Source organism: Hyperoodon ampullatus (genome assembly GCF_949752795.1).
Source record: "Hyperoodon ampullatus genome assembly, chromosome: 7".
Lineage (NCBI taxonomy): Eukaryota > Metazoa > Chordata > Mammalia > Artiodactyla > Ziphiidae > Hyperoodon > Hyperoodon ampullatus.
In genome coordinates, this window is record NC_136920.1 from 57,678,361 (window position 1) to 57,697,476 (window position 19,116).

The 19,116-nt window shown below is 54.9% G+C and overlaps 1 protein-coding gene across 3 annotated transcripts in view; it reads left to right on the forward strand.

The window, feature by feature from the left end:
- ARRB1 (arrestin beta 1) overlaps positions 1 to 18,833 on the forward strand; it is a gene marked incomplete at both ends in the record, with an annotated part of 74,422 nt that extends 55,589 nt beyond the window's left edge. For 2 of the 3 annotated variants that reach the window (XM_079707709.1, XM_079707707.1), the window contains 12 exons: positions 3,062 to 3,106; positions 3,862 to 4,058; positions 5,420 to 5,479; positions 6,272 to 6,339; positions 8,519 to 8,654; positions 9,519 to 9,603; positions 10,033 to 10,105; positions 11,102 to 11,239; positions 12,435 to 12,518; positions 16,479 to 16,549; positions 17,328 to 17,379; positions 18,722 to 18,833. In XM_079707709.1, the coding sequence (XP_079563835.1) occupies positions 3,062 to 3,106; positions 3,862 to 4,058; positions 5,420 to 5,479; positions 6,272 to 6,339; positions 8,519 to 8,654; positions 9,519 to 9,603; positions 10,033 to 10,105; positions 11,102 to 11,239; positions 12,435 to 12,518; positions 16,479 to 16,549; positions 17,328 to 17,379; positions 18,722 to 18,833 (1,121 nt within the window). Of the gene's footprint in view, positions 1 to 3,061; positions 3,107 to 3,861; positions 4,059 to 5,419; positions 5,480 to 6,271; positions 6,340 to 8,518; positions 8,655 to 9,518; positions 9,604 to 10,032; positions 10,106 to 11,101; positions 11,240 to 12,434; positions 12,519 to 13,750; positions 13,775 to 16,478; positions 16,550 to 17,327; positions 17,380 to 18,721 lie in introns of all 3 variants that reach the window. The other variant, XM_079707708.1, reaches the window with a different exon arrangement.
- Between the last annotated feature and the right edge of the window lie 283 nt (positions 18,834 to 19,116).

The following is a 19,116-nucleotide window of genomic DNA, read 5'->3' on the forward strand; positions in this document are numbered from 1 at the left end:
CTCTTCAACTGAGGGACCTGTGAGAGGAAATTGTGGGAAGGATTGAGGTAAGAAGCAGGGCCGGTGTCCTGATGAAGAGGAGGAGGATGACAATAGCCACCAGTTATCCTGAGCCTTTATTATGTACCCAACACCGAGGGTAACTGCTATTATCATCCCTGCTTTACCGAGGAGAACAAGGCACAGGGAGGCTAAGTGACTTCCTCCAGGTCACAGAGCTAGTAGATCGAGGAGCCTGGATTCACACCCAGGCCATCTGGCCTCGCAGAACCCTTGTTCTGCTCCCTCCTAATGGCAAACGGTGGGAGGTGGCAGGAAAAATGGAGGCTGTCCTCGCTGACATGGGGTTCTTACCGGAGGTTGAGCTGTGGCTGAAGGCACCTTCCAAGGACTTTTTCTTGTTCAGGGTTTCTCAGCCTCAGCCCTCTTGACATTTTGGATTGGATAATTCTTTGCTGGTGGGGGCCATCCTCTCTGTTGAAGGATGCTTAGCAGCATTCCTGGCCTCTACCCTTTAGACACCAGCAGTCCCCCCATCCCAGTATGACAATCAAAAATGTTGTTAGGGGCTTCCCTGGTGACACAGTGGCTGGGAGTCCGCCTGCTGATGCAGGGGACATGGGTTCGTGCCCTGGTCTGGGAGGGTTCCACGTGCCGTGGAGTGGCTGGGCCCGTGAGCCATGGCCGCTGAGCCTGCGCATCCGGAGCCTGTGCTCCGCAACAGGAGAGGCCACAGCAGTGAGAGGCCCGCGTACCACAAAAAAAAAAAAAAGAAAAATGTTGTTAGACCTTGCGAATATCCCCTTGTCGGGCAGAATCACCCCCAGTTAGGATTCTGAGAACCAAAGCTCTCCTTAAAGAACCTCAATCTCATTGCCTCTTCCCACAGCTGTTTGAGGGAGGGAGGCCCAGGAGGACCCCTATTTTACAAATGTGGACAGTGAGGCCCAGAGAGGTTAAATGATTAAAGAGGGACATGGACAAACCCGAGTGAGGCCAAAGAAGGTGACAGTTTGGGAGGATGGGCCCTGGAAACTACATGAGGCCAAGTCCAGGTGAAGAAAGTAGGATGTGTTGCTTGGGGAAAAATTCACAGAGAACGTCGCCTGTCATCACATCCCTGCAGGCTTTGCTGGGGCCAAGAGGGCAGGAGTGACTTGTGGTTCCAGAGCCCAGGTGGGAGCAGAGAGAGCAGAGTGGCAGGTTTCAGCTCGCTGAGAGGAAGGCCTTTGCGACGTTAGGGAAGGAGACCTGGGGAGTCCCTGGGGTCCCTGAGCAGGCTGTGGGCTGCAGAGTCCAGCTGTACTCCAGGCCCCTCCCTTCCTGGCCTGGAGCACTATGACCCCACCTCACTTCTTCTCCCCGGCCCTGTCTGGTGTCCTCTGAAGCTCACTGCCCCCTCTGCCATTTCCATCTCCTCCCTGAACTTGGAGGCAGGGAGCCAGCATCCCTGTGTTCACCTGTGGCCTGCTCCAAGGCAAAGTTTCCTACGGGCTGTCTGAGGCCAGGGCTGTTCACACCCCTTGGCCTTTAAGGATAGCAGCAGGGTCACAGGGACTGGGGAGAGGGGCAGGAGGGATCTGGCTCCCCTAACACACACAGGCACCCTGAGAACTGTTTGACAGGTATTCATAGAGCACCTGCTTCATGCCAGGCCCTGTGCTGGGCCCTGCAGATCCCAGACAGTGCTGGGGCATCGTCCAGAGTTGCTCAAATGACCCACAGTGAGAAAATCTTTTTCCCTCACAACGTTGAACTGATTGTGTCTTCCCCATGTTTAACTATACCCCTGGTTACCCTGCAAACTCAGGGGCAAGTCCGAGCCCCCTGACCTCACAGACAGGACGTTTAAGGTCAGGCCCGGCCCTCCTTCCTCCTATGCCTCCGGGATCTGCTCTCCCAAGCCTCAGAGCCATGCTCTTCCCACTGCCCACCTTGGGCTGTCCCTTGGTCACCTAAATGATGACCTTTACTTGTCCTTAAGACCTGGCTCCCGCTCCCCCTCCCCCAGGGAGCCTTCCCTGACACCCCTGGTTCGGGGAGTGCCCTTGCTGGGATGCCCTCTGCATTGAGTTTCCACTCAGCCCCTCGTACCCAGGCCCAGAGGAAACCCCACGGTAAAAGGAGGGAAGATGCACGTCAGGCTCTGGGCATGGGGTGGGCATCCCCTGACCAGCTGTCCCTTGGACCTGCCCAGCACTGGGAGAGGACCAGGAGCCCTCCGGGCACTCACTTTCTAATGTGGCCTCTGAGGGGTCAGCTCTGGGGGTCAGTGTGGTGTGGGGGGGCTGTGGGTTAGACTGGGGAGGGCAGGTGATGGAGTGACCCCTGAGCCGGTCTTTCTGGCCTCCTGGGCAGAGAAAACATCCTTTGTCTTCAGCTGGACTCTGTACTCCCAAGGCCAGGCCTTGGGACATTCTCCATGGTGTCACATGTGCCAGGCACTGTCTAACACTTTACACATACTGACTCATTTCGTCCTCACAGGAGCCCTATGAGGTAGGTACTACAGGGTCTGTTAATTCCAAATCCAAAAGCTCTGCAAGCCCCAAACTGTTCATGAGTTTGACACAAAATTCAATTAGTGGCAAACCTGACCTGAACTGATGGGAGGCCACCGATACCTTAGTGACCCTCTTGGTGAAAATATTCGCGTTTCCCTGCAGAGGTATTAATGAGTTTGACCAGGGGTGTTGCCCCAGAGCTGGCAGAAGACATTAGAGAACATGTGGAAGATGGACCATATGGCCTTTCTTCAATTCAAGACTTCTGAATTCCAGGGTATACCTGATATTGGGGTTTTGGACCCGTCTTATTATTCTGACTAACAGATGAAGAAACAGAGTTAAATAATCTGCCCAAAGTTGTGAGCTGCATCTGTCAGGCCAGCCTGGGTGGGTGCGTAAGGGGGAACATGGTGGTACCATCGACCGGGCGCTGGCCTCCCCATTTCGCTCATGATGCTTTTGGACAGACAGATGGTTGAGTTTAAATTTAACTTGGTGTTTGGGGCTCAGAAGTTGGAGTGGTCACGTCTACTCACCCTCTGTCCTTCCTCCAGATGGTGTGGTCCTGGTGGATCCTGAGTATCTCAAGGAGAGGAGAGGTGAGCTGTGGCCCTTACCCCCAGCCTGTCAAGGGGCCTCCTTTTCCTCCATGACCTCCAGCCGAGGGCCTTCCTGACTCGCAGGCAGAACGTCAGCAGTAAGAGAGGCAACAAGCCTGTCCCTGCCCCTCCCTGCTGGTACTTCCCTCAACAGCTCCAGTCAACGTCAGAGCAGGTGCCTTGGCCTCCCCCGGCCTGGGGCGGCCCTGCCCGTGCCCATTTTGGGAGAACCTTTTAATGCCCTGAGCCCTTTTACATCAACCCATCATGACTGTTGCAAGGCTGGGGATGCAAACAGAGCAGGAGTTAGGGTCTCATTGTACAGAAGAGAAGACTGATTCCTGGGGAGATCAAGGGATTGTCTAAGGTCAGCAGGAGGACAGGAGGGGGTGGGGGCGGGCAGTGGGACAAGACTCTGAGCCTTCCGGACACCACCCAGCACTTGTTTCCCCTCCCACTGCTCTTTCCCACTGTGCTCCTTCCCAGCCCCTATCAACCCTGTCAGACCCTCTCCACACATGCCTTGGGCTGCACTGGGGGTGGAGAAGAACAGAACCGATCCAGCAGTCAGCCCCACTTCCTCCCAGGGGCCAGGCACCTGACACCCCATCCCACGGGCAGCGCAGCCCTCCCCGCGGGAGCTCTGGGACAGACCTGTGCCTCCAGTGGGGCCAGTCCCAGGGCTGCGGCTCACGCTCTGGGGGGCGTGTTTGCTGCCCTCCCAGGCCCCTCCTTAGTGCCCCCTGCTCCCACAGTCTATGTGACACTGACCTGCGCCTTCCGCTACGGCCGGGAGGACCTGGATGTCCTGGGCCTGACCTTTCGCAAGGACCTGTTTGTGGCCAACGTGCAGTCCTTCCCGCCAGCCCCTGAGGACAAGAAACCCCTGACTCGGCTGCAGGAGCGCCTCATCAAGAAGCTGGGCGAGCACGCCTACCCTTTCACCTTTGAGGTCAGGGACTGCCAGCCCCTGGGGCCCCATTCCAGAAGCATCGCCTCTAGCAAGCCCTCTGGGCAGGCACATGGGGGCAGCTGGGGCAGCAGCTCCATGCCACCCAGTTTCCCAGTGTACGCTGGGACCAGGGCATTGGCACTTATGTTGCCTGGTAAGTGTCTCTGGCCACTGCCAGGGGCATCACCCTTACCTCTGCGCTACTCCCCAGACCCTCCTGAGTCCGGGTCATTGGTGGGAGAAGGGGTGTCGAGGGGGCTGCTGCAGAGAAAGAAGGAGCCCTTTCTGGCCCCTGGGTCACCACAAGGCTGTCTCCTCCCTCAGACCGGCTGCCCACTAGCCCTGCTTCAACCCAGCTCACAAACCAGGATGGCAAGTCGTGGATTTCCCTGCTCAGCCATCTTTCCACTCCAAGACCCCAAGATTCTGGATTTTCAAATTAACTGTTTCTCAGACTCTGATTCTGTGATTCGGTGAAATCCCCTGGCTTTCTGTGAGGATCAGAGAAGGGGAGAGGATACAGAGCCATCCTCTCTGTTATACATGTATTAGCTTCTTGTGGCTGCTATAACAAATCATTGCAAACCTGGTAGTAAAACTAAACCTGCTAATTAAAACACGAATGTTATCTTACAGTTCTGGAGGTCAGGAATCAAAATCCGGTCTCACGGGGCTAAAATCAAGTGTCAGCAGGGCTGCATTCTTTCTGGAGGCTCTAGGAGGGAAACTGTTTCCTTGCCTTTTCCTGCTTCTGGAAACCACTCACACTCTTTGGTCCCTAGCCTATCCCTCCTCCATCTTCAAAGCCAGCAATGGCTGGTCCAATCTTTCTCGAATCCCATCACTCTGACGCTGTCTTTTCTGCTTCCTGCTTTCACTGTTAAGGACCCTGTGATAAGGCCCATCTGGATAATCCAGGGTAATCTCCCCATCTCAGGATCCTAAAACTGAATCACACTGTAAAGTTCCTTTCGCCATTTAAGGTAACATTATCAAAGGTTTTGGAGATGAGGGATGTGGACATCTTTGGGGGGCCATTATTCTGCCTACCACAGTGGACATCATGGAAAGACCTTTTCAACTCTTGTTCTGTGGGGACTATGCTGGGTTAAACCCTTAGATAAAGAAAAACACTGAAATCCTTGGCTTTACTGAAGGGGCTTCTGGTCTAACATGGGGCGTGGCTTGGCATGGTCTGATGGGGGAAACATGGTCTGTCCCCTGAATTCCCTAGTCTGATGGGAGGGACATGGCCTGTCCTCAGGGTCCCCTGGTCTGATGAATGTGTGTATGGGTGCCTGGGGTGGGAGACACAGAGAGGTCAGTGGTGAATGTGACAGGTCTGTCCGTCCTCTTAACAGATCGCTCCGAACCTCCCCTGTTCTGTGACGTTGCAGCCGGGGCCTGAAGACACAGGGAAGGTGGGTCACCCCCAGGGGAACATCTCTCTGGGTCCAGGACACTGTGTCTCCAGTTCTCTGGCTTTCTCTCTGGGAGGGTGCTGGAACCTCCCTGTAGAAGCCTCCTTGCCTCTAGGCCAGGCTGGTCCCACCTCAGATAAGCAGTCTTTTCAGACAGGACAGCAGATATGGTATCACCCAATTATGTGCCCAGGGTCACTCTCGCTGGCCTCGGTGTTGTCTGCAGAATGTTCTCTGGAAAACCAGCTGGCCTCACAACCCTGTGCGGAGGTGCAGTCATCACTGTTTCACAGATGGGGAAACTGAGGCTCAGAGAGGAGTGACACCATGAGTGGCCCAGGCCTCAGATCTCTGAGCCCGTTTCCTCATCTGCGAAATGGAGGTGGTAGGATGTGCCTCGTCGTGTGGTTGAGAGGGTGGAGTGAGACGCTGCAGGGACGTGCCCAGTGCAGGGTCTCTGCACCGGAGGTCGGGGGGAGCTCTCTAAACAGGGCTGCTGAGGTGCCTGTTGTTGTTTCTGGGCGGCTGCCTTGCTGAGTGATGAGGACAACCCCCCAGAAAGGCAGGAATCTGGAGGGGAGCCCGGTCAGGGAGCATCTCTGCAGGAAGGTCGGATGGGGGAGGCAGCCCCGCGGCTGGCTGAGCGCAGGGCTCCGAGTCAGACGAGGGGGGTCAGGCCGTGGGAATGTGGTGCTCCCATCCAGCGGCCTTGTTAAATGAGAGGGTGGGCAGGCTGTGCTCACGGGAGCCGGTCCTCTCCAAGGCTCTGCGGTCAGTGACCCCTCCCCACAGGCCTGCGGTGTGGACTATGAAGTGAAAGCCTTCTGCGCTGAGAACCTGGAGGAGAAGATCCACAAGCGGTGAGAAGGGCACAGCTTCCGCCTGCCTGGGCGTGGGTTGCCTGCTGGCAGGGGTAGGGAGACAGGATGGGCAAAGTCCGAAGAAGACAGAAGTCACAATGCCTGGAAGTGTGCGAGGAGGGGCCTCACGTTCCAGCCTTGGGAGCTCCGCAAAGGGCACTCGGGAAGGCTGGCAGGTTGTGAGGGCTTCCTGGGGGAGGTGGCTCAGTTGCCTTGGCTCAGGCCTCAGTGCTTTTTCCTTTGCACCACTGTACCCGCTTCCCTTATCTCCCTGCCTCTAATCTCTTCCTCTCCAGACGGCGTGTCCTTTAATTTTGTTTTGGAAAAAAAAACGAAAATCGAAAATCAGATTGTTTTAAACAGTGAGCAAGATGTTTCCCGCCAGCTTGGACCCTCATCTCCCAGTTCTCCTGGGAGGCCACCAGCAGGAGGTTGTGGCGGCGGGTTAGGGGGGTGTCAACGGAGGCTTCTAAACAAGGCAGTGAAGGGGAGAACGTGAACCCACCCGGGGCAGAGGGAGGAGGTCAGCCATGTGTCAGAGAGAGGAAACCTTTTCCTGGAGAGACACAGCCCTGGGCAGACAGAGAGCACAAGCTAGCAGCCAGAAATAGCTGGCCCTGACTTCTGGGGTGAGCTGCCCAGCCCCGCGCTCACACCTCCCCCTCCTGGGGTCGGGCTCTGCTCTGGCTTCTGGCGAGGCTGGCCTCAGCCCCCAGCTCTGATGCACCCTGCCTCCTGAAGGCGCTGCAGCCTCTTAGGGAGCAGGCTGAGTTTGCCACCTGGTGGTCGCAGGATGCGTTGCACATCTCTACCTCCAGCCTGGCAGCTTATGTGTGTGGGCAGATGGGATCCTTCTCCCTTGCTTCTCTGTCCCCCTTTTCTTCTTAAGCCCTGAGATCAGAAGAAAGGAATGGGGTTGTAGGCTGTGGTAGGTGGCCTAACCAGAGCAGGGAAGAGGAGGCAGCACTGAGAGCCAGCACTCTCAACCTACCACCAATGGGACATTTTAAGTCCGTGCCAGAGTTACTAAAATGATATAGCAACTATCACTTATCAAGAGCTTATTAGACACCAGACACAGTTCAAAGTGACAGACATGTATGAACTAATTCAATCCTCACAGCAACCCTAAGAAGTGGGTCCTGCTGTTGTCACCATTTTACAGATGAAGAGACTGAGGCATGGAGGTTAATTTACTCAAGGTCATATAGTTAGTATGGGGAGAGCTAGGACTTTAACCCTGGCTATCCAGCTCAGGGAATGGAGGTGGCTTGTCTGAGAAAGAGGGATGCCGGGATACCTAGCACACCTGACAGGGGACTGCCTGACTGAGTCCCCATCCCCTCACCAAATCTTCATGTCCTTGTTTCCTCCCTGAGCCCATCACCTTCATTGAGCTCCATCCCATCTCTGGGCCTCCATCCTCTCACTGAGTCTTTATCCTCTTTACTTCCCCTGACTGAATCCACACCTCCTCACTGAACTCCTTCACCTCTCTGGGCCCCGTTTCTTCATGGGCCCCTTGTCCCCTGTGTATATTTTTATTTAATAAATATTTAGCAAGTATTTATTATATGGCAGCAGGCACTGTCATAAATACTGAGAATACAGTAGTGAACAATGTAGACAAAAACTTCTGTCCTTAAAGAAGTCACACTATTAGGTGACGTAAGAGATGCAGGAAGTGAAACAACAGTCCCTTTCTTAGCGTCCCACTGGCTACCAACACACAGATCCACATAAAGTGCTGCCATGGGATGGTTCGTCCTCTGATGTGGTGGGAATTCAGACCAGGAGAAGATCAGAGTGGGCGGATCTCGGGAGTTTCCTGGTAGAGCAGGTGTTTGGCTGGGCCTTGAGGAAGGAAGCAAATGAGGGCAGAAGCTGGAAGAGAGTGTTATAGGCTGGGACCCAGTATAAGCAGAGCTTCAGAAATAGGACTAGATAGACCATCGAGAATGATAGTGAAGAAGTGGAGGAGGCTGGGGACAAGATGGAGGAGGTTGGAGTGGGACCAGATGGTGACAAGGCCCTATGCCAAACTCTGCAGTTTGGCCTGGAGTCCAAGGTCTTGGGAACCATGACAGTCTCTTGAGCAAGAGAAGGATGTGAGGGTCGCAAGGGAAGAGGATGGAAGCAGGTGACTCTGGTCATCATTTGCTCTACCCATCTCCACTAGGAATTCTGTGCGCCTGGTCATCCGGAAGGTGCAATATGCCCCGGAGAGGCCCGGCCCCCAGCCCACAGCCGAGACCACCAGGCAGTTCCTCATGTCGGATAAGCCCTTGCATCTGGAGGCCTCCCTGGATAAGGAGGTAGGAGGCTCGGGCTTGGCAGGGGGTGGGGGCCGCTCCCCCGGGGCTGGAGCCTCAGATCCCAGCTCTCTCATGCCCTCCGGGCCTCCTCGGCTGGGAGCTTCTGCCTCCAGCCCAAGGATCACAGGGCTCAGGGAATCGGAGACCTCCGTTGGAGGATTTGGAGAAGCCCCTTGGGGACTAAAGGCGTGACAGAGGTGGGGCATGAGCTCGAAGGATGCGATTGACTTCAGAAGTCAGAGTACCTCCTGAAGGGTCCTGGGTCCTGGCCATCTCCCTGCACCCCTGTCCCCCTTTGAAGTGTGATCACCTCCTCACCCGCTTGAGGGGCAGCTGAAGGCAAGTGCTTGGGCCAAGATGCAAGTTGAGGCTCTTCCATGAGGATTCAGAGCAGGTTCCCTCAGTGAGTCCATCAGCCCTTCCCCACCCTTCTCCTGCTTCTTCCAGACCCTCCTGGGTCTAAATTCCAGGCAGCCAGAGCCAGCAGGGACTTGATATATCACCTCCTGTCCCTCCATTGTACGGAGGGGGAAACTGAGGCTTAGAGAACCTGTTCAAGGTCACACCGCTCTCACCCTCATTACCGTTACTATTACTGTTATCGTTACTTCTGGTGGCCAACCCTGGAGTGGAACACAGGAGTATCACCTTCTAACTTAATTATCTTTCAAGGTCCCACAAAGGAACTTAAGTTTAACATGCCCAGTGGCATCAGTGGGAAGTGGCTGATGAACTTGGGGCCAGTGTCAGAGTGACCAAGGCCTGGGGAACCCCAGGAGATGTGTGTGGGGCCTCTTCTCCCTCCCCATCATCTAAAGCCTTGGAGTCTTCCCATCCATCCCTCTCCCTTCTTACACCTCCCAGATCTACTACCACGGAGAACCCATCAGTGTCAACGTCCACGTCACCAACAACACCAACAAGACAGTGAAGAAGATCAAGATCTCGGGTACTCGGGCAGAGGGCCGGCCCAGGGGGTGGCAAGGGGACTCCTTCCAGGGGTTGGGGTCGCTGAAGGCTCTCCCCTCACTAACAGCCTTGTAAATAACTACCGGCCCACAGAGAAGCCCAAGGCCTGCTAAGCCAAAGGGTAAGGCTTTTGAGGCTGGTAACACAGGCTGCTTATTGGCGGGGTAATGAGTTTACTATTGAAGCCTCCTCTTCTCTTAGGTTCCCTGGGTTCTGGCCAGGGCTGTCCTTCAGGGAGAGAATTTTGTTTATGGAAGGAGTGGGCATGTTTGAGCTGCCATGTAGAGGATGGGTCCATCTCCTGCAGAAGCTTCTGGTGGACTGGCTGTTGCTTGGGGCTGAACATCCCCAACTTGGGGAGCCTGGGACCCCTGGCTCACCCCCACCTTGTTTCCCCCTTCCTCCCCAGTGCGCCAGTATGCAGACATCTGCCTTTTCAACACAGCGCAGTACAAGTGCCCCGTGGCCATGGAAGAGGCTGAGTAAGTGAGCACAAGGCCAGCTTTGGACGTGTGGGATCCGGTGGGGAAAAGAGAAGCCCTAGGTCTGGTCACAGGTCCAGGTGGCTCTTCTCCACCTGGCAGAGGGCCTGGCCTCAGATTTCCTTGCCGCTCAGTGTAAATGACCCTGAACAGCCTTTTAGAAACCATCCACTTGGTTTAGCTATAAGGAAATGCATGCTACAGTCAGGGAAAAGACCCACTAAAACTAGAATGACAAAATAAGAGCTAGTGAATCTAAGTGGACTGGGGTTATGGAGGGAAGAGAATAATTACACTGTACTGGAAACCTAGATTGCACAAAGCCCTCTGAGTTGGGGTTGCTTCTGACCCCAGTACGTAGGGAAGGAAATGGGGCCAGAGAGGTGTGACTTGCTCAGCCTCACGGGGCTGGCCAGCGGCAGAGCTGGGGCTCTCCTGACTCCGAGGCTTGCTGCACCCCAGCTCGCTCATTGTTGAGAAGGGGGATGGCGGATGGAGCAAAAGCAGGTCAAAACTGACCAATCCAAACACCTTACACGTGATGGATGGAGATGAGATAAAGCAAATAAGGTCTTCATTGTAGAACCTAGGGGGTGGGTATATGGGTGTTCACTGCACAGTTCTTTCAGTTTTCCTGTATGTTTAAAATTCTTTCATAATAATATGTTAGGGAAAGAAAAAGTCCATGCTGTCTCCACTAAAAAATTATCCTAGCCAAACAGCACAGGGCCAAGCAGTACATTGAATTTTTAAAACCTTGCAGCTGTTTACAGACCAAGAATGAAGTTGTTGGATCACCCCAGAGTCATCGCTGTTTGCATGTGGAGTAGAGATGTGCCCCGTTTGTGTGGCAGTGGTCTCCCTGCCAGAGCTGGGCCTGGCCCATGTGGCCCCTTCATGGGGGAGGGGGACTTGGAGCAGGGCCGGGCTCTGTGACCTGGCTGGGCTGGGGTTGGCTCTGGGGGGCATCTCCACATCGGTCCCCCTTCTTCCCAGTGACACAGTGGCCCCCAGCTCGACATTCTGCAAGGTCTACACGCTGACCCCCTTCCTGGCCAACAACCGAGAGAAGCGGGGCCTTGCCCTGGACGGGAAGCTCAAACATGAGGACACGAACCTGGCCTCCAGCACCTTGTGAGGACCTACCCTCCCTAGTCCCAGGCTCTTGGATGTCCCCCCTCCCCCGGCTCCCCTACCCTTCCCCGAAACGGGTCCACACCCACCTTGGTCCCACCAGTGTCAGCGTGGGCTCAGGCTACCTTCTCCCCAAGCGTTGTCCAGGGCCTGTCCTCACGAGCTTGAACTGCCAGAGAAGCTGTCCCCAATCCCACCCCTATCCAGGGGTGCCCCAGAGAGCAAGATGGACCACTCGACCAGCCTTTTGTAGTCAGTGCTGGACTCTGCTGGCTTGCCTAGGGGAGGGCAACCTGGAAAGGCTTCGTGCAAGAGGCAGGAACTTCTGCCGTCATGTCTTCTGTTGGATGACCCTGAGGCAGAGCAAGCCTGGAAGGAAGGAAGGAAGGAAGGAAGGAAGGGAGTGGCTTCTGGAAGGGTCCTAGCAGGAGAGGATGAATCAGGACAGGCCTGGGGAGTCTGGAGAGTTGAGGGCGGTGAGCTGGGCTAAACCACACGTGGGGGTGTCCCCGGAGGGCAGAGATCCCAGGGCCATAACATAGGGTCACTCCTGTCCCATGGTCACCACTGACTCCCTGAGGCCACCCTCCTCTAGTGGAGACCTGGGGGTGTGGGGACCCGTCTTGCCCTGCCCGCTGAGGTCTGGCCCTTCCTGGGGGTTTGACCCACCTCTGCAGCACCGCTGCCCGCCACTCCAGCCCAAACACTGTCTCACCCGCCCCTTCGTATGCTACCATCTCCCCTCGGAGTGTTTGCTCTCTTCTTCCCTGGCTCAAATCCTACCTGCTTTCAAGACCTAATTAAAGCATCACTTCCTGCAGGGTCTTCCCTGGTACCCACTCCCCTCCTCTCCCCCGCCAACTGCCCTCTCCTCTCTGGCCCAGGAGTGAGACAGAGGGAATCCACCTGAGAGCAGGAAGAGCCGCTCCGCACAGCACTGCTGGGACTCAGGCCCCTGGAGGGAAGCAGGGGTTCCCAGGGCTGCAAAGCCAGACTCCAGACTCGGAAGCCAGGGCTCTGAGTTCCCGCTCCCTGAGAGCAGACCTCGCCTTTCTCACACACTGGGCTCTGCCTGTACCTGGCGGCTGAGTGGCCAGGAAAGGGACCGATGGCCGCTGCCCGCACCGCACCCCACCCTGCCGGGTCTTGCCCACCAGCAAGCCCTGTGAACCGACTTCCCTGTGTCACCTTGCAGGTTGAGGGAAGGGGCCAACCGGGAGATCCTGGGCATCATTGTTTCCTACAAAGTGAAGGTGAAGCTGGTGGTGTCTCGGGGCGGGTAAGTGCTCCAGCCCAGCCCAGACCCAGACCCCGAAGTGCAGCAGGGAGGTCCCTGATGGCCACACCCGCTGCCCCATCCTGCCTGTTTGCTGGACCTTTTAGCTGAATCCTGTTCTTTCTCTTTCTCCTCCTCCACCCCTTTCCCTCTTCTACTTCAGAGGCCTTTGGCCCCTCTCTTGCCCCTCCCCTCTTTCTCTCCTCCCCCCTTTTCCTCTTCCTCCTCTTTTTCCTCCTCCTGTTCCCCATCGCTAGTCTGGGCACGTGGGAGGTGGGGGGAAGCTTCCTCAGAGTCTGTGCTGTGGGGCCTACAAGGGGTGCCGTGTCCATCATCACATCTCAGGGCACAGCACCCACCCCGACTCATACCCAGGCTGATCTGCTGGGGAAATGGCTCAAGGAGCTCAGAATTCCAGAGTTGGATTGGGAATGCTCCGACTCTCCCATTTTACAGATGGGGAAACAGAGGCCCAGACAATTCCCTACACATTTCCTGAAATCTCCTCCCTTAATCTCAGGTCACAAGCTGGGTGCTGGGGTCATGGCAGTAGACCAAACGTATTCCCTTACCTGGAGCATAGTCTGGTGGAAGCTCAGAAAGAACTCCCACTTTTCTCCATATGTTGGGCCTACATGTTATTATAAACCTAGAATTAGGATTTCTAATTTGTCAGAGGGATTTTTTATAATTCATAAATTTCTATGAAAAGATTGGAAAGCTAATAGCCTTAGACATCGAGTCTCCTTTATTCTTAGAATAATGCCTCGTGCAGGTGACAGTGTGTAATATGGACCATATATTATAGGACATCTCAGAATCACAGATCTCAAATCCCGTGTCCTGTGACTCTTGCAGGACCCACAGTCTGCCTCAGGCTCCTCCTTGAGGGACCCTTGGGGAATCCTAAGTGCTTCCTTCTGCCATTAGATAATCCCAGCCTCCCCAGGGCAGGCAGCACAGGGGTTAACTTTTATGTCTCCTTTACAGATAATGACCCTGGGGCTCCCCTCCCAGGGCGTTTGGCTTAGCCGGGCCTGGGTTCCAGTTCCCCACGCAGGGCTCACATCTCTGTATGTCCCTGAATGAGCAGTTACAACTGGGGTGGGTAGAGTGTGTCCCAGGATCTAATCTACCCCAAAGGGGAACAGAGGTGGTAAATGAACGTGCTTTCTGTTTTCTTCCTCTCTGAACTCTCTCCTGACCACTTCTCCCGCCTCCTCTGACCCACCCAGCCTGTTGGGAGATCTTGCATCCAGGTAAAGTCCCTTCCTTCGACCTGATCAACTCACCTTCCTAAAGGGCCCAGAGACCATTGTCCTGATTGTCCAGAATCACGGGCACTGGGTTGGAAGGAATCTTAGCAGTCACTTCTGATTGCCAGGCTCAGGCCTGTGCCGGGACTAGGACCCTCTCCAGAGGGACTGGGGAGGTGCAGTTTCTCCTTTCAAACCTCGCCCTGCTCTTCCATCCTACCCAAGTGACAAGGACCTTTGCAGACAGCAAAGTTGGCTCCATTTATCTGGGGAGTGGCCCCCAGTCAGTCTGTTTTACACGATGTTTTGGAGAAATGCAGGCTTTGTGGCTTTCAAACTTCCACACTAATGAGAACTAACTGCTGTCTGAGGGTTGTTAAGGAGAGGTCCTGAGATCTGCCTTTGTAGACAAGGCTTCTTGGAGCCAACTGGATCCACGTGCATTCCAAAAATACCTGTGCCCCAAACCCAGTGCTTTTGCTTCCTCCTGTCACAAGATGCCACTATTGCTCATCCCAAGAAAACTTAGTCCATTTGGAGAGGTGAAATTCAATTCAATGTAATTCAGTAAGAATTTCCTGAACCCATACTTGAGCTCAACCTTGTGAGGGGGACTGAGCTCCCAGAGAGGAATCAGATAACACCCCCTGCCCTTGATTGCTCATAGCCTGGTGGAAGGTTAAGGTCCAGATTCTTCCATCTGTATTCTGGATGGCTTTAGTGAAGTTTGGCAGTCTTAGTCTTCTACCAGCTTCCATTTTGATAGCTCACTTTTCCAAGTGAACCTGGAGAAGCAATCCCCTTTGGAAGCAAAAAGCAAACAAACAAAAAAAGCCAAATTGTTTCAATAGCCTTATGAAACCCCCATGTTCCTACTGAGGGGAAGTAATAATTCTGGCAGGCACAAGCTTCACAGCTTAACCAAGCCTTTTACCTACATCACCTCCTGGAAGTGGCTCTAGAAGGTAGGTATAGTTAGCCCCGTTTTCCAGATAAGCTCAGTGAGACTTAAAGATGTGAAGTGTTCCTCAGTGAGTGGTGGGGCTGGTGAAACAGCCCTTTCTGGTTGCGTAGTTTATACCCCTGACCCCTCCGTCCCCTTCCCCATCCTCCTCTCAACCGGCCCCTGGCAGCAAAGTCAGTAAGATGATGTGCCTGTAGGTGCTCACAGTTGACAGGGCCTTGTAGGGTGATACCACGTAAGTGGAGTGGAGGGGCTTTCAGGGCTGCTTTTGTCTGGAGTGGAGAAAGAGGGTGGGTGGAATCACCTTCTCAATTCTGAGGTGTTATCACACAGGGTTAAGGGCGTGAATTAGGGAGTCAGAATATCCTCAGTCTGTAACTTTCTTTTTTTTTTTTTAATTTCTTTCTTTAATTAATTTCTTTATTTAATTTTTGGTTGCGTTGAGTCTTTGTTGCTGCGCGCGGGCTTTTCTCTTGTTGTGGCGAGCAGGGGCCACTCTTCGTTGCGGTGCGCGGGCTTCTCATTGGCTGGCTTCTCTTGTTGCAGAGCACGGGCTCTAGGCACGTGGGCTTCAGTAGTTGTGGCACTCGGGCTCAGTAGTTGTGGCTCACAGGCTCTAGAGCACAGGCTCAGTAGTTGTGGTGCACGGGCTTAGTTGCTCCGCGGCATGTGGGATCTTCTCAGACCAGGGCTTGAACCGTATCCCCTGCATTGGCAGGTGGATTCTTAACCACTGCGCCACCAGGGAAGCCCTGTCACTTTCTTTTAATAGCCGTACGGCCTTGGATAAGCTGCGTTTTCTCCTTGGTCTCAATTTCCCAGCCTGTACATTGGGTTGTTGTGAAGGTTAAATGAGTGACTCTAGACTACTCCTTGGCGGAATGCCCTGGTGGTCCAGTGGTTAGGACTCTGCGCTTCCACTGCAGGGAGCACAGGTTCGATCCCTGGTCAGGGAACTAAGATCCTGCAAGCTGAGCAGCAAGGCCGGAAAAAAAAAAAATGTAGACTCCTCCTTGGCACAGAGTCAGTACCATGTGAGTGTCTGCTCTTGTTATTATTCTGTCCATCAGGGCTAAGGGAAGAGAAGGCCCAGTCAGAAGCGTTAGCCAGTAGCAGCACCGCTCCCATCCTTCCATCCCCACACGGCTTCAAGGCTCTGTGCACAATGTAGACAGTGCTGGGGCCTGGGTCCCATTTAGCTTGAATTTGATTAAGCCGACCTCAGCAGTGCATCATCGAGATTGCAGGGGGCTAGGGCCACCTGAACACTTTCACAGGAGCCCCCTGGAGATGTTGGGAGATAAGACAGAGTGAGGGTGGGAGGAGTTCCAACCGGGAAGTTGGGAAGGGCAGTGTCAGGGGAGGCTGGGCTGGCTGTGGCCATTTGAGGCCAGCAGGGACTCAGGGCACCTCTGGAGCCACTCAGTGAGCAAGATGCACACTCACTGCCCTGAGCAATCCTTTTCCCACCCCTGTGCCTCCTCCCAGCTCGTGGGAATCCAGGGATCCTTCTCAGGAAAGGGGAAGTTTCCATGTTTTTTGGAGTCAGGAGAAGAAATCTCCCAGTTCAACTCCCAGATAGACTGGTGCTCAGAGAGTGGTGGAACTGGGTCTTGGGGCCAGATTTCCTGCCTCTTGGCCCAGAGCTACCGTAAAACCCTCCCCAGTCCTCAGAGTGACAGGGCATTGAGACTCACAGCCTGGGACTGGATTCAAGGCTCAACTGGTCTGGGTCTCTTTCAGTGACGTGGCTGTGGAGCTGCCCTTCACCCTAATGCATCCCAAGCCCAAAGAGGAACCCCCGCATCGGGAAGGTGAGCAGAATCTGGGGGTCACTGGGATGGGGTTTCCCTATCACCCCACCTACCTCTGGGTCAGCCTTCAGCCCAGGGTCACGCCTCTTCCCCAGCTCACAAGATCTTTTGTGAGGCCCACACTCCTATTTGCATCTGACTCTTCAGGAGACAGAGAGGTCTGGCTCTGTTCTCTCTGGGCTGGGGGTGGTGGTGGGAGCGGCACGGGCCATGCTTGGAGCTCTTGTCTGGCATCCAGGCATAGCGGAAGGGGCTGTATGGATAAGATGATCCCTGGACACACCACCCCCGTAATTTTTCCAAGTGATACCGGATTAAACCTAAGACTGTTTCAGTTGAAAGAAACATTGTAGTATGTACCACAAAGAAAGAAAAGTGTTCCCACAATTAAACTTTGAAATGCCATTGATTGTAAACATACCCCAAATTCAGAGATGTGAAAATGTGAATAAGTGGTTGTATTAGAGTTAGTGACAGTCGTGCATGCAACAAATGAATCTAAGTCGTGTTGGAGAAGTGCCAAGAGGAGCAAGGTCCAGAGATTTTTCTGTTCCCCTGGGCCAGCTGTGGGCCTCCCTGGCCCTCCCTGGCCCCTCCTCCCTGCATTTAAGGTTATTCGAGGTGTTTCCAAGACCAGGGACCAGCCCCCCCTTCTCCACTCCCCTTCCTCCTTTCCCTCCCCATCTTAGCTTAGTTGTCCCAGGGTGGGGACCTGTGCCCACCTGCCCGCTTGCCCACTCACCAGTAACCCATGGGCGCTCGTCTGCCCTGTGTTTAGTTCCAGAGAACGAGGCTCCAGTAGATACCAATCTCATAGAACTTGACACCACGTAAGCCGAACCCTGCCTGCAGACATATGGGGGGGGGAGGGGGCGGGCCATGGGAGGTGGGTGGGGCTACCTGGTTATTTGTATTTATGCTAATTAACCCCCTGAGGAGCAGCTGGTCTAACCCGTCTGCTGAGAGCTGCCTCTGCTCGCCTCTTCAGCAACCCGCTTGCCTGCATGTGACTTGAAGGACCCTCGGTGCCTGTTCCTCTTCTTCCTGCCTTGGTGGGGTCTGTCTTCCTCCCTCGTCCTTGCACGTCCGTCAGTCCGTCAGTCCGTTCGTCCATCCACAGCACCTGCTCGGCTGTCACAGGGCTGGTTTGTGGCCCTGGGCTGGGGCTCTCTTGCCTGGCCTTCACCCAACCAGTGGAATCAGGCCGTAGGGAGGGGAAGTTTCTGGGGATCTTGTTGCTTCTGACTCCCGAGGGCCAATGTGGATTCCCCTGCGGTCGAAGGCTGTCGTGTCACTGGACAGTGGCCAGAGGGGGAGGACCTGGGCGACCATCACGAAATACCTCCAGGGCCAAGCAGCTTTCTCGCTCCAGCTCCAAATCTACACTTCCTTTGTCCCCCAGGAGATATTTGGGATATGCGGTTTTAAGTCACCCCATTAGGACACCCCATGCAGCTGGCTGAATTCTGTGGGGCTGGGGCCTTGGGTGGGCCTATGTGGACATGTTTTATAGTAGAAGGGAACTTACTGTTCTTAGAAGCAGCCCTTAGCCCTGAAACCCCCTCAGGCACCCTCTTTTCCCACCCACATTTTCTCTGCCCCCCTATTTAGATTGGCCTACCCCCTTCCTGCCCCCCACAGACCCTGTCTTATCCAAGATCCCTCAGGGTAGAATGTGAGCTGGCACTTCCCTGGAGAAAAGGGGTTTTCTCTCCCAAGCCAAGCCCACTGCTTCCTGTGCAGAAAACAGGAGTGCTTTCTTTGGGTGGTTGAATGGGGTTTCTTGGGCCTGTTCTTGGGGGATTCAGAATATACTGTGAAACTACTGGTAGCCTGGCCTCTTTGTGGGAGTAACTTCCTCCTCTGGCCCTAACCCAGCCACACTGATCCCCCCCCCAATTTTATGTGTCCCTTGACCCCAACTCCTCAAGAACCAGGTCAATTTCCAGCCCTGAGGCAAACTCATGCCTCCCTCTGGTATTTCCACAACTGGCTGGTCCCACTGTCATTGATGGGCATCCAGATGTGCCAGCCTGGCAGGCCTTTCTATCTGAGGCCAGTCCCAGAGGCCAGCCTCTGGGTCCCACCTGGCTGTGCAGGCTCTCCAGCCCCTGGATAAGCCTACTCTCCCTGCCCTGCAAACACACCCGTTTTCCTTGTCTTTCCCACCAGCGACGACGACATCGTGTTTGAGGACTTTGCTCGCCAGAGACTGAAAGGCATGAAGGATGACAAGGAGGAGGAGGAGGATGGTACCGGCTCTCCACAGCTCAACGACAGATAGACTGGGCCCGCCCTCCCTCCGGGCAGCTCCAGGTCCACTCTCATGCACTAGGATGCTTGTTTGTCTTCTTCCTGCCCTGGTTCCCCCTCCCCTTTGTTCTTCCAGCTTCTCCCGGGGGCCCCAGTGGCCTTTCAGGTCACGGTGGTGAACCTCTGGCCTCAGGATTGGCCCCATCACCATGCCGACAGGGCCACGTGCACCACCCTCACCACTCTCGCTGCAGTCACCTCTCCATCTCCCCCCTCTTTTCCTGTTGACCCCCAGAGAGGCCAACATGGCTCTG